Below are 13,892 nucleotides of genomic sequence, written 5' to 3'. Positions count from 1 at the left end.
GGGATTGGAGAATAAGCATGGGTCACCTGACTCAACATCTAAAATTCCTTGCCTAGTTATGAGATAGTCAGGTCCCTTCTTGGGTGGTTGGGAATAAAAGGATGTTTTATCACATCCTAGGACAGCTGGTGAGAATGCATGTGGTCCAGAGCAGGTCTGAACATCAGAAAGACTTGTATATGCATGTCAGAATAGCTTTCTCTGGATTAAACTAATTCCAGTCAGGATCTGAAGGCCTCCTGGAGGTCAAACTGCATCAGCTGCCCCCTCAAACCTATTTTCAGTTTGTTTTAATCCAAAAGACAGGACAAGAGGAAATGGCCTCAAGATGCACCAGGGCAGGTTTAGATGGAGCTGAGGAACAATTCCTGCCCCAAAGGGTGCTCAGGCATTGGAACAGGCTGCCCAGGGCAGGGCTGCAGTCATCATCCCTGCAAGTGTTTACACACTGTGTAGATGTGTCCCTCAGTGCCATGGCTTAGTGGTGGCCTTGGCAGGGCTGGGAATGGTTGGACTGGATGAGCTTGAAGGGCTTTTCCAACCTGGTTGATTCAATGAGTCTAAAAGGAGCCCAGTTCATGCAGCCTGACCACAGCCTGTGATGGGGATGGAAACACAGTGAGGGGAGAGAGGTCTGTGTGTGTCTGTGTGTGTGTTAAAACTTGAACTCTTGAAACTGCTCTTTTTATCTGAACAAATACTAGAGATACAGAAACACACCTTCACTGAGCACAGATGGAGACACAAAACTGTGATTTAGTGACTCAACTTTTATTCATCTAAATTTGAAGAATGTGAAACTACTTCAGAACTCCTAATCCCTCCTCCCAACAGTCTTGAAGAGTTAATTTAGTTGTCTTTTCAGTTGGACTAAAACTTTATAAAGGGGGAAAAATATAAGATAATTGAAGGACTAAGAAACCACTTTTTTTGCATGTTTTCCTATAACTGGTGGTGGAAACTGTCACTTAAGTTGCAGGGAAGGAGTCAGATGCAATGAAATGCCACAGGTCAGGTTTGGTCTCCCTTATATAGAAATGTGGTGCCATTTGCTCTGTCCTGAAGTGCCCAGGACCTTGGCAAGCACTTGACATGTACATCCTGCAACCTTCAGAAGGGTTGGGTCATTCTGGAGCAACATCTGAAAGCTCAGAGTGAGCCCCAGGGGCATCTCCAGGGTGTTAATAGTCAATGTTCAGGCAACTGAACTCTGTCCCAGATGCCTTTATGCTTCCTGACATGGTTCATCCAATCTGATCCACCTACCCATGCTCATGTGAATGTTTCACTGGGATAATGGTCTAGGACTACGGAATTATGTCTGTGTGGTGCAGACATCATCGTGAAGAAATAACTGGGACAGCTCAGGAACAGACACACGTTACTTCATGACTTCTGGTTGCCCAAAAGAGTGGTAAATGCTCCATCCCTGGCAGTGTTCAAGGGCAGGTTGGACACAGGGGCTTGGAGCAAGCTGCTCTAGCGAAAGGTGACCCTGCCTGTGGCAGGGGGTTGGGACTGGATGATCTGAAGGGACTATATGGTATCTAAAGATGAGAATTGCTAACTAATTGTTAGGTTAACAAGGCTGTCATATGAATATCATCTTTAATGTTCATGTCAATAGAGGCCCGGTTTTGAATCATCTCCTCAAAAACCAATATCCTTCTCCAAAACATTTAGGCTGATCTAACAGCACCTGAAGCACAGGGCAAAGAGACCCATGTCCAGCTCTTCCTACCAAAAAGGTGCTTGCTATTTGAGGTATCAGAACCACTTATGCAGAGGACCCCTCTCAGTATGAAATGTATTTCCAAAACCTCAAGCCTATTTCTTGTGTTGCTGGAATTCACCATGCTGCCTCCCCAGCATGTTAAACTGAGGTTTCTATTGCCAGCTCACTGAGCAGTTTCCTCCACACAAGACTATGGCAATCTAGAGCTCTATTAGTGAAGTAGCATCCAGTCTGGGTAAATGTTTGAGCATTTCAGTTGTCTCTGAAATGGAAACTTTCTTAAACACAAGAGGAAATAAGGACACCAGAGTGGGCTAATTCATCAAGCAGCGATGAGCCCTACACATGAGACTGCACATCTAGACTCCTGTTTCTACAGAAGCTCAGACCAGATGATCTTTTGAGGCCCAGCCTGGGCTTTCTGTGGCTCTATGATTCTATATGTATAGTGTAAGCCAAAATATCCAACAAAATGGAAGAAAACAAGATATGGTGAAAGTTTTGAAGGAAGCCCTCTGATATCCAAGGTGCCAAGCCCTTTAGCATTTAATGATACAAATTCTGGCTCCTTCATTGACTGCAGGTCGAAGCCACGTTGCCCCCACACCTATGACAGTTTATGCTTTCATACTGTTGTTTTTCTGAGCACATAAAAATTCTGTTCACCATCCATATACTTTCCCAATATAAGTTAATTGCCACTCACAGCAGGTAAGGGAAAGATACTTTCCCCCATCAGTGTGTTTTGGCTTTATTGAGACCCAGACAGCTCTCACTTACCATCAATTCTTTGTTCTTTCATTTATGGAAGCTTCCTACAAAGTTAATTCTAATGTGAAATAGACAGTTTGGTTTTTGCGGTGTGCTTGAGCATGAGCAGGGCATGGACATGGGATATGGGTGCTTATCTCCAAGTGGAATTCCATTTCTCTCACCATTTAGGTAAAAGGTTATTTCAGATGAATGTAAAACACCACTTAAAATGAATGGGAGGAGATCTTGATGTGCCCAAAATGTCCCTAACACTGGGTGGTCTCAGCACAGTCCATGATCCTCCATTATGAATTATATTGTCTGTAAGTTTTTCCTTTAAATGAAATCTCCTATGAAGCTGCAGCCTGGGGAGGGATTCCCCTTGATATTCAAAGACGCAGCTTGAGATCTTTATTCCCACCAGCTTCTGTTCCTTGAAAGGCACAAACAAATGCAATGAATCTTTTGAAACCTTTTCTGTGACTCTTTTTCAACAAGCAAATGTAAAACTACACTTCCTCTTCCCTCCCACCCCAGCAGCTTTAATAAAGAGCTCACAGGTAAGAGTGAGGAATTTTATTGGAGCTGAGGGACAAGGTCAAGAATCTTGCAAGAAAAATAGATATTTATCAGTGACAAAAGTTATAACTGAATAAAGCTGATTGGTGTTTTCTGTGAGGAAAAGAGGCCTGGGATAATTCAGGGTAATTTCTTCCTACAGGCTGCTAACTATGAAGTGAAATGAAGTATGAGGTTCCTCTCCTTTTAGTTTCCTTCCAAGGAAGGAAGATGTGATTTGGGGGATCTATATCTCATTAAAAACTGTAATTGAGTTTTGTGCAGGAAGTGTGGAAGAATCTACATCAAATCATGGGGATTATTGGGAAAAATTCCATTGTTTTAGTGCCCCATAGGCTTTCTCACTTGAGATGAACTGTTCGTGTCCTGGATGACAGAAAGCTTCTGTGTTGCCAGCAGCTGAAAATCCTCCTCCCGCATTTCACCAGAGACCCCTTCACCTCCCTGTTCCTCAGGCTGTAGATGAAGGGGTTGAGCATGGGGATGAGCACAGCATAGAAGATGGAGGCCACCTTATCCAGACTCCTGTGGCTAGAAGGAGGTTGTAGGTACATGAAGAATCCTGTCCCAAAGTACATGGAAACAGCCATCAAATGGGAGGCACAGGTGTGGAAGGCTCTGGCCCTCCTCTGTGCTGAGCACATCCTCAGCACAGTGTGGATGATAGACATGTAGGAGAGAAAAATAACCACGATTGCACCCACCGCATTGATGGTGACGAAGGCAAAGATGACCATCTCACTGCTGTGCGTGTCAGAGCACACAAGCTTTAGCACAGGGAAAAGCTCGCAGAAGAAGTGGTCAGTGCTGTTGGGACCACAGAAGGAACCTCCAAACGTGCACCAAGTGTAGGTGATGGCAGTGAGGAAGGCAAATAGGTAAGATGATGCTACCAGCTGCCAGCAGACACGGCTGGAGATGATGGTCACATAAAGCAGAGGATGGCAGATAGCAATGTGCCTATCGTAGGCCATCATGGCCAGGAGGTGACACTCACTAATAGCAAAGAAAGCAAAGGTGAGGAGCTGCATCATGCAGCCAGTGAAAGAAATGGTTTTGTCCTCTGATAACAGGTCTGCCAGCATCCTGGGGGAGATGACTGTGGAATAGCAGATGTCAGTGAAGGCAAAATGGGTGAGGAAGAAGTACATGGGGGTGTGGAGGCTGGGAGACACCAGAACCAAGATGATAATGCCAACATTCCCCACCTGAGTGACAATGTAAATCAATAGAAACAAGACAAAAAGAGGGGTCTGCAGACATGGGCTGTCTGTAATTCCCAACAGGATGAAGTCAATCTGGGTGTGATTTCCTCCCATGACCAAGTGTTACCTGTTGAGGCAAAAGGAAGGAAACTAATGAAAAATAGAGATTCAGATTGGGACCATACTAATTCTAATCAGTGACCATTTAAAACATTACATTTTAGTATATTCTACTACATTTTTTTTCACCCAAATTTTATATGCTTTATTGTTTTTAGTTGAGATATTTCAAAAAGAACAAAGAGCACATTGAAGCAACAAATGCCATTTTTCAGTTTTCTGTGCCGGGACACTCAAGACTATGGGTTTATTCACGGATGTGGGTTTTTCAGATTTTAGAAAAGAATCAGATATGCAATCACTTTAAGTTCAGAGGCAATTTGTGTCAGAGGACACCTCAGAGGAAGCTCATAAGAGTGAATGTAAACCTGAAGCAAGAGAAAGTCACATTCCCAGTGAAATCCCAGCTTACACATGCATGACCTCCAGACATTTTCCCCTGGCTTATAGTTGTCATTCTAGTCAACAAATTACATTTATCAAATCATTTGAGATCATTTGCAACAGTAACATTCACATGGATAAATACATGATTTATGACTTTCTGAGCTTCAGCACGCTGAAACATCCTAAACCCATGGGCATTAAGTTCCTTGCTTTAAAAAGGAGTTGATCTTATAACAGGCCGATTCCCAAGGCTCATTTGTTAGTGACGATATACTGCTGACAATCTGCAATATTGCATTTCTTTCTAACAGAATAAGATTCATCCTCATTTAACTCTTGAATAAATCAGTGCATCTTGCTTTAGTAGCCTGTGTAAAATAAACACAACCTGCATCAGGCATTGCTCCCTCTTCTTATAAAAGAACCCTCATTGGTAAGGCTGTTTTCTGACACAGCTTTCCCAAAGAGGACAGTAGAACACGAAGAAGCAAGCTCACTGCCTCAGTGCAGGCGAGGCTCTGCTTTGTGTTGATGTTACCTCCCGTGCCTTCCCTCTGTCACCGAGTGATGGGAGCCAAGGGTTTATCCCCAGTGCAGCAGAAAACATCTACGTGCCAGCATCAGCTCTGTTAAGCACCTGATGTGAAGAGAGGTGAACTCCTGCCAGACTCCAAGAGCCCAGCTTGGGGTGCTGGGGCTGTAAATACAGTTGCGTGTGCTCTCCTGGAAGGAAGCGTCCAGGGCTGCTCATGCTTTACCAGAGGAAAACAAAAAGAAGGGAAAGCAAAGGGTGTGAAATCACCTCTGAAAGGCATTGTGGTGCTTGGGCATTTGAATGACACGGTGTGGATGAGTTATCCCTGATCATAGCTACACAGCAGCAGTGAGGAGCAGCTCATAGGATGCTTTTGATGTACTTATGGATCATTCAAAGGTTTTGTTTTGACATTAGCAATGGAATCAAAAATGGGTTTAGAGACATTTCAGATCTTGTAGAGTGTCCCCAAATGGGACATAAAGCACAAGTGACTCCATCTCTGGAGCTGCTGATGTCCATCTGTAGACACTTGAGAGCCCAGTTTTCCATTCCCAGTGGAGTTATCCACATGCAGTGCCTGGATGTCGAACAGCTGAGCTGGTGCCTCTGGGCTTCCACTGTATTCAAAGGTGAGAAATGGGTATTTTCACACAGTGATGAATTGTCCCAGCTTTAACTAATAGGCTTTTATCCCCCTGAGCAGCCTCAGCTGGGGTTCCAACCCCACCCTTTTCCTATTTGTCCCCCATCTCTATCAAAGCTCAGGAAGACTGAGGTTTTTTAGATGAGTTTTGTTTTGAACTTTAGCAGGAGTTCTGCACACCTTTGCAATTCTTTGATGGTGATTTTGGCTTTCTCATTTATCTTCCTAGCATTTTTTGGACCTGTTCCTGAACAAGGGATTGACTTGACCCTTGGCTTGGTCCTGGATCTGCTTTATAATCACCTGCTTGCCTGATGCACTCTAATCTTGGCTGAACTTAACCCAAGTCTTCTTTTCCTGCCCTACTTCTCTTGCTCAGGTACTGTGGGATGGTCCCTGCACACTGTGGTGCTCTTCTTTGGCTCTGTTGATAGAGATTCAAAAGTCAAACCCCTGTGGCAGTCCCCAGGCTCCTGCAGAGCAGAACCCATCACCCTCTGCACCCCAACAGCCCAGCCAGTGCTCACTGCTCTGGCAGTCCCTCTCCATCCAGAGCATGTCCCTACATGGGAAATTAGGAGACAGTCTTTTCAGTGAGGTGAGTAGAGTAATAAATTGAAGCTTATTTTCAATTGTTATTATCTTTTCCTTAGTGCTTTCTCATTTATCAAGTACAGCATTAGACTTTCATTCTTCAGCAGATTGGCAACACTTTGGTTTGGATGTAGCTTTGGCATGATGTTCATCTGCTGGTTTTGTGACAGAGGACACCAGAGCTTCAGTGATACCGAGGACTTTGGCTTCCCCAGCCTCTTTCTTAGGCTTCCAGGCTTGCTTTGGCACCATTTCTAAGTCTTGCTTTCTCCCTGTGACTGGTTTGTGCAACAAGACCACAGACAATCTGATTTATCTACACTCTTTTATTGACCTTACTGGGTTGTTTTTTTTTCTCCTGTGTGTAGGTCTTTTCCCATCTACACTTGACATTACCACCAGGCTCCTTGCTAGCCCTGTCAAAAATATATTCCAAAGCTGCCAGCATCTCCAGGTGATAGGTTCAAACCTACATTATGACCTCATCTTATTTTCAGGGGCTTCTTCTTTTTTCTAGTGAAGTACAGGAATTGTAATGGTATTATTTAATGAAGTAGATTATTTTAAGATGAAAGATGCATTTCTCTCATTGATGTTAGGCCCTGCTTTGTAATTTCTGTCAGCTCTCTTATCTAACTGATAAAGCAAGATAACTTATCCAAAGAGTCTATATATTTTATGGATATATAGGTTCTATATATGTAAGAAGACAGTCTTAAATGCTCAGGTCTATATGGGCCACATACCTAATAGCAAAGGTCTCTGTGCTACCAAGCTCTTTAGCAATTAATGGCATCGATTCTGGCTCACTCATTCACAAATATTGAAGCCACTTTCCCCAGACCTAAGACAGCATCTCCCATCTAGATGCTGTTTGACAGAGCACACACTGTTCACCACCCACATACTTGATAAATATAAGTTGATTTCCACTCAAAACAGGTAAGAGAGATTTTCCCACACCGGTGTGTTTTGGCTTCTTTGAGAGGCAGGCAGCTCTCAGTTACCATTGATTCTGTGTTCAGTTTACTCTTTCATCTAGGGAAACTAGCCACATTCCTAACTTTTATAAGAAATCCACAGTTTGGTTTCCTGTTGTGCTTAAGCATGGTCTTGGCATGGACATGGGATGTGGGTGATTATCACCAGCTGGAATTCCATTTATATCACCATCTAAGTAAATGGCACTTCAGATGAATGTAAAACACCATTTAAAATGAATGGGAGGAGCCCTTGATGTGCCCAAATTGTCCTTAACACTGGGTGGTCTCAGCACAGTTCATCATCCTGTATTACAAATTATGTTATCTACATTGTCTTCCTTTAAGTGAAATTGCTTGTGAAGCTGCAAACAGGAGAGGGATTCCCCTTGACATTCAAAGGTGCAGCTTGAGACCTTGATCCTTACCTGCTTCTTCTCTTTGAAAGGCACAAACAAATGCAATGAATCTTTTTAGGCCTTTTCCCTTACTTTTTTCAGCAAGCAAATGTAAAACTACACTTCCTCTTCCCTCCCACCCCAGCAGCTTTAATAAAGAGCTCACAGGTAAGAGTGAGGAATTTTATGGGAGCTGAGGGACAAGGGCAAGAATCTTGCAAGAAAAAGACATCTTTATCAGTGACAAAAGCTATAACTGGGTAAAGCTGATTGGTGTTTCCTGTGAGGAAAAGAGGACTGGGATAATTGAGAGTGATTTCTTCCCACAGGCTGGTGACTGAGAAGTGAATTGAAATTTGAGGCTTAGTCTCCTCTTGATTTTCTTCCAAGAACGGTGTGATTTTGGGGGTCTGTTTCTCATTCAATACTGTCATTGACTTTCGTGCAGGAACTGTGGAAGAATCTACATCAAATCATGGGGAGTATTGGAAAAAAATGTTTTAGTGTACCATAGGCTTTCTCAGTTGACATGAACTGTGCCTGTGCTAGATGATAGAACTTTCTTATGTTGCCAGTGGTTGAAGAGCCTGCTCCTGCACTTCACCAGAGCCCCCTTCACCTCCCTGTTCCTCAGGCTGTAGATGAATGGGTTAAGCATGGGGGTGATGATGGTATATATGATGGAGGCCACCTTATCCAGCCTCCTGTGGCTAGAAGGAGGTTGTAGGTACATGAAGAATCCTGTCCCAAAGTACATAGAAACAGCCATCAAATGGGAGGCACAGGTGTGGAAGTCTCTGGCCCTGCTCTGTGCTGAGCACATCCTCATCACGGTGCGGATGATAGAGATGTAGGAGAGCAAAATGATCATGCTTGTGCCCACCACATTGATGGTGATGAAACCAAAGATGACCATCTCACTGCTGTGAGTGTCAGAGCACAGGAGCTTCAGCACAGGGATGATGTCGCAGAAGAAGTGGTCAATGCTGTTGGGACCACAGAAGGAACCTCCAAACACGCACCATGTGTAGATGATGGCACTGAGGAAGGCAAATAGGTAGGATGATGCTATCAGTTGCCAGCAGATGCGTCTGGAGATGATGGTCACATAAAGCAGGGGCTGGCAGATAGCAATGTGCCTATCGTAGGCCATCATGGCCAGGAGGTGACACTCAATAGTACTAAAAAAAGCAAAGGTGAGGAGCTGCATCATGCAGCCAGTGAAAGAAATGGTTTTGTCCTCTGATAACAGGTCTGCCAGCATCCTGGGGGAGATGACTGTGGAATAGCAGATGTCAGTGAAGGCAAAATGGGTGAGGAAGAAGTACATGGGGGTGTGGAGGCTGGGAGACACCCGCACCAAGATGATAATGCCAAAGTTCCCCACCAAAGTGACAATGTAAATCAATAGAAACAACACGAACAGAGGGGTCTGCAGACATGGGCTGTCTGTAATTCCCAAGAGAATGAATTCAATCTGGGTGTGATTTCCTCCCATGACCAGGTGTTACCTCCTGAGGCAAAAGGAAGAGAAACATCAAACTGATCAAAAATGGACATTCAGATCTGGACCACATCTATCTCCAATCAATGACCACTATACCTGCCACACATTACATTATTCTAATATATTTTCTAACCAAAATTATATGCATATATTATGTTTTTCAGATGAGGTAATCAGAAAAGAACAGGTAGTTCATTGAAGCAGTAAATGGCATTTTTATTTTTCTATGCTGGTACAATTAACACTGGCTTTAGACAAGCAGGTGTGTTTTCAGGTTTCAGCAAAGAATCAGATCTTTATTCACTTTCAGTTTGAAGGAAATTTGTGTCAGAAGACACCTCAGAGGATCCTCATAGGATTGCACGTAAACGTGAAGCAAGAGAATTTCTTAGTCTCAGTGAAAGCCCAGCTTACACATGCATGACTTCCAGACACTTTTCTTTGGCTTTTGATTGTCATTCCAGTCACCAAATCACATTTAACAAACTATTTGAGATCATTAACAACACATAACATTGACTTTGTTAAACTCATGATTTATACCTTCCTGAGCTCCAGCATGATAAAGCATCCTAAACCTATGGGCATTCAGTTTCTTGCTTTAAAAAACAGTTGCTGTTATAACAAGCTGATTCTAAAGGCTGATTTGTTAGTGACTATATGCTGCTGACAGTCTGAACTGTTGCATTTCTGTATAACAGAATAAGATTCATCCTCATTTAACTCTTGAATAAATCAATGTATCTGGCTTAAGCTGCCTTTGCAAAAGAAACACAACCTGCATCAGACGTTGCTCCATATTATTATAAAGAAAACCCACATTGGTAAGGTTGCTTTCTGACACAGCTTTACCACAGATTACACGAGGACATGCAGACACAAGGCCACTGCCTAAGTGCAGGTGAGGCTCTGCTTTGTGCTGGTGTTACCTCCTGTGACTTCCTTCTGCCACCGAGTGATGGGTGCCAAGGATTTATCCCCAACGCAGCAGAGAACATCTGTGTGCCGGCATCAGCTCTGCTGCACCTGATGTGAAGAGAGGGGAGCTCCTGCCAGACTCCAAGAGCCCAGCTTGTGGTGCTGGGGCTGTAAATACAGTTGCATGTGCTCTGCTGGGAGGAAGCCTCCAGGGCTGCTCATGCTTTCCCAGAGGAAAAGAAAGAGAAGGAAAAGCAAAGGGTGTGAAATCAGCTCTGAAAGGCATTGTGGTGCTTGAGCATCTGAGAGTCATGGAGTGGGTGAGCCATGCCTGAGCACAGCTGCACAGCAGCAGTAATGAGTAGCTCATAGGATGCTTCCTACATACTTGTGGACCATGCAAATGTTTTGGTCTGAACATATTGACACAATGAAAATGGGTTTAGAGACATTCCAGATCTTGCACACGGTCCTCAAATGGGACATGAAGAAGTGACTCCATCTCTGAAGCTGCTGCTGACCCTCTGTGGAGGGACAGTTTTCCAGCCCAAATGGGGTTACCCACATGTAGTGCCTGGATGTCCAACAGCTGAGCGGGTGCCTCTGGACTTCCACTGTATTCAAAGATGAAAAACAAGCATTTTGAGGCAGAGAGGATTTGTCCCAGAATTAACTAATAGGCCTTTATCCCCCTGACCAGCCTCAGCTGGGGCTCCATCCAAGCTCTCTTCCTGTTGTTTCCCCTATCTCTATTTAAACTCAGAACAGGCAGATTGAGCTTTACTAGAGCAGTTCTGGTTTCCAGTTTAGTAGGAGTTCAGCACACCTATGCAATCTTTTGGTGGTCACCTAGGATTTCTCATGTATCTTCCTCGCAATTTTTTCACCTGATCCTGAACAAGGGATTGACTCGACCTGACTTGGCTTGGTCTTGAATCTGCCTCCTCATCACCAGCTTTCCTGATGCTCTGGAGATTTGGTTGAACTTGGCCCAGTTCTCTGTTCCTGCCCTGCTTCTCTTGCTCAGGTACTGTGAGATGGTTCCTGCACACCAGGGTGTTCTCCTTTGGTTCCATTTAGACAGATAAAGGAGACAAACCCCTGTGGCAGACCCCAGGCTCCTGCAGAGTAGAACCCATCACCCTCTGCACCTGACAGCCCAGCCAGTGCTCACTGCTCTGACAGTCATTTTCCATCCAGAACATGTCCCTACAGGAGCAAATTAGGAGGTAGTTTTTCAGTGATGAAAAGTAGAGTCTCCATGCAGCCTTCTCTTCTCCAGGCTGAACAGCCCCAACTTCCTCACCCTGTCTTCATACAGGAGGTGCTCCAGTCCCCTGATCATCCTCGTGGCCCTTCTCTGGACTTGTTCCAACAGTTCCATGTCCTTTTTATGTTGAGGGCACCAGAACTGCACACAATGCTCCAGGTGAGGTCTCACAAGAGCAGAGTAGAGGGGCAGGATCACCTCCTTCGACCTGCTGGTCACGCTCCTTTGGATGCAGCCCAGCATACGGTTGGCTTTCTGGGCCGCAAGCACACACTGAAGCCGCCTCATGTTCATTTTCTCATCAACCAACACCCCCAAGTCCTTCTCCGCAGGGCTGCTCTGAATCTCTTCTCTGCCCAACCTGCAGCTGTGCCTGGGATTGCTCCCACCCAAGTGTAAGACCTTGCACTTGGCATGGTTAAACTTCATGAGGTTGCCATCAGCCCACCTCACAAGCGTGTCAAGGTCCCTCTGGATGGCATTCCTTCCCTCCAGGGTATCAACCCAACCACACAGCTTGGGTCATCGGCAAACTTGCTGAGGGCACACCCAATCCCACTGTCCGTGTCAGCGACGAAGATGTTGAACAAGACCGGTCCCAACACTGATCCCTGAGGGACACCACTCGTTACTGGTCTCCAGCCGGACATTGAGCCACTGACCACAACTCTTTGTGTGCGGCCATCCAGCCAGTTCTTTATCCACCAAGTGGTCCATCCATCAAATTGATGTCGCTCCAATTTAGAGACAAGGATGTTGTGTGGGACAGTCTCAAATGCTTTGCACAAGTCCAGGTAGATGCCATCAACTGCTCTACCCCTGACCATCAGTTCTGTAGCCCCATCATAGAAGGCCACCACACTGGTCAGGCAGGATTTCCCCTCAGTGAAGCCATGCTGGCTGTCACCAAGCACCTTGTTGGTATTCATGTGCCTTAGCATGCATTCCAGGAGAATCTGCTCCAAGATTTTGCCAGGCACAGAGGTGAGACTGACTGCTCTGTAATTCCCCGGGTCATCCATTTTCCCCTTCTTGAAAATGGGGGTTATATTTCCCTTTTTCCAGTCATGGGAACTTCACCTGACTGCCATGATTTCTCAAATATGATGGCCAGCAGCTTCGCAACTTCATTCCCCAGCTCCTTCAGGACCCGTGGATGGATTACATCGGTACCCATGGACACGTGCACGTTCAGATTTTTAAGATGGTCTCGAACCAGTTCCTCTCCTACAGTGGGCAAGGTCTTCATTCTCACAGTCCCTGCATCTGCCTTCCAAGACCTGGGTGGTTTGGTCAGAGCCTTTGCAAGTGAAGACCGAGGCAAAGAAGTCATTGGGAACCTCAGCCTTCTCCAAATCCTGTGTAGCCAGTTCTCCTGAGAGCTTTCTGAGGGGACCTACTTTTACCCTAGTCTGTTTTTTATTTGCTATGTACCTGTAGAATCCCTTCCTGTTATCCTTAACATCCTTAGCCAAGTTGAATTCTAACTGGGCCTCAGCTTTCCTAACCTGGTCCCTAGATCCCCGGTCAACATCCCTGTATTGTTCCCATGCCGCCTGTCTTTGCTTCCACCTCTTAGAAGCCTCTTTTTTCATTTGAATTTTCCTCAGGAACTCCTTATTGAAACAAGGAGGTCTCCTGGCCCTCCTGCTGCACTTCCTTCTGGTTGGGATGCAACACTCCTGAGCTTGTAGCAGGTGATCCTTGCATATCAACCAACAGTCTTGGGCCCCCCTGCCCTCTAGGGCTGGATCCCATGGAACCTTCCTAAGCAGGTTCCTGAAGAGGCCAAAGTCTGCTCTTTTGAAGTCCAGGGCAGTGAGCTTGCTGCACGGTCTCCTCACAGTCCTGAGGATCTCAAATTCGAGCATCTCGTGATCGCTGCATCCAAGGCTGCCCTGGAGCATCACATTTCCAACGAGCCCTTCCCTGTTGGTGAGTACAAGGTCAAGCACGGCACCTCTCCTTGTCGGTTCTTCTATTTCTTGCAGAAGGAAGTTGTCTTCTACACAATCGAGGAACCTCCTGGATTGCTTGTGCCGGGCCATACCCTCCTTCCAACAGATGTCAGGGTGGTTGAAGTCACCCATGAGAACAAGGGCCTGTGAGCGTGAGGCTTTTCCTATCTGTCTATAGAGTGCTTCATCCACAGGTTCTCCTTGATCAGGCGTCTGTAAGAGATCCCCACAGTAATGTCTCCCAGAGCTATATTCCCTTTAACCCTGACCCACAAACTCTCTGTTGGCTGCTCACCTGTCCCCAGGC

At 45.3% G+C, this 13,892-nt stretch overlaps 2 protein-coding genes across 2 annotated transcripts; both read right to left on the bottom strand.

Moving 5' to 3' along the window:
* Window positions 1–3,408: 3,408 nt before the first annotated feature.
* Window positions 3,409–4,386, bottom strand: LOC130595627 (olfactory receptor 8U1-like). Its single transcript, XM_057402536.1, has one exon. The coding sequence runs from the start codon at window positions 4,384–4,386 to the stop codon at window positions 3,409–3,411; it is 978 nt and encodes a 325-aa protein (XP_057258519.1).
* A 4,066-nt stretch (window positions 4,387–8,452) lies between these two features.
* On the bottom strand, window positions 8,453–9,430 carry LOC130595619 (olfactory receptor 1038-like). The gene has a single exon (XM_057402522.1). It carries the CDS (start codon window positions 9,428–9,430, stop codon window positions 8,453–8,455), a length of 978 nt encoding a protein of 325 aa, XP_057258505.1.
* Between the last annotated feature and the right edge of the window lie 4,462 nt (window positions 9,431–13,892).

This window comes from Pezoporus wallicus, unplaced genomic scaffold, assembly GCF_028554395.1.
Source record: "Pezoporus wallicus isolate ANWC-B61680 ecotype Strahan unplaced genomic scaffold, APGP_CSIRO_Pwel_v1 contig_8411, whole genome shotgun sequence".
NCBI lineage: Eukaryota > Metazoa > Chordata > Aves > Psittaciformes > Psittacidae > Pezoporus > Pezoporus wallicus.
The sequence above is the reverse complement of the archived record's forward strand: the minus strand, read 5'-3'. Positions and strand labels throughout refer to the sequence as shown.

What these genes read in the sequence shown, in the direction of transcription:
- LOC130595627 (XM_057402536.1), bottom strand. Translation starts at nt 4,386, where the DNA reads ATGGGAGGAAATCACACCCAGATTGACTTCATCCTGTTGGGAATTACA.
- LOC130595619 (XM_057402522.1), bottom strand. Translation starts at nt 9,430, where the DNA reads ATGGGAGGAAATCACACCCAGATTGAATTCATTCTCTTGGGAATTACA.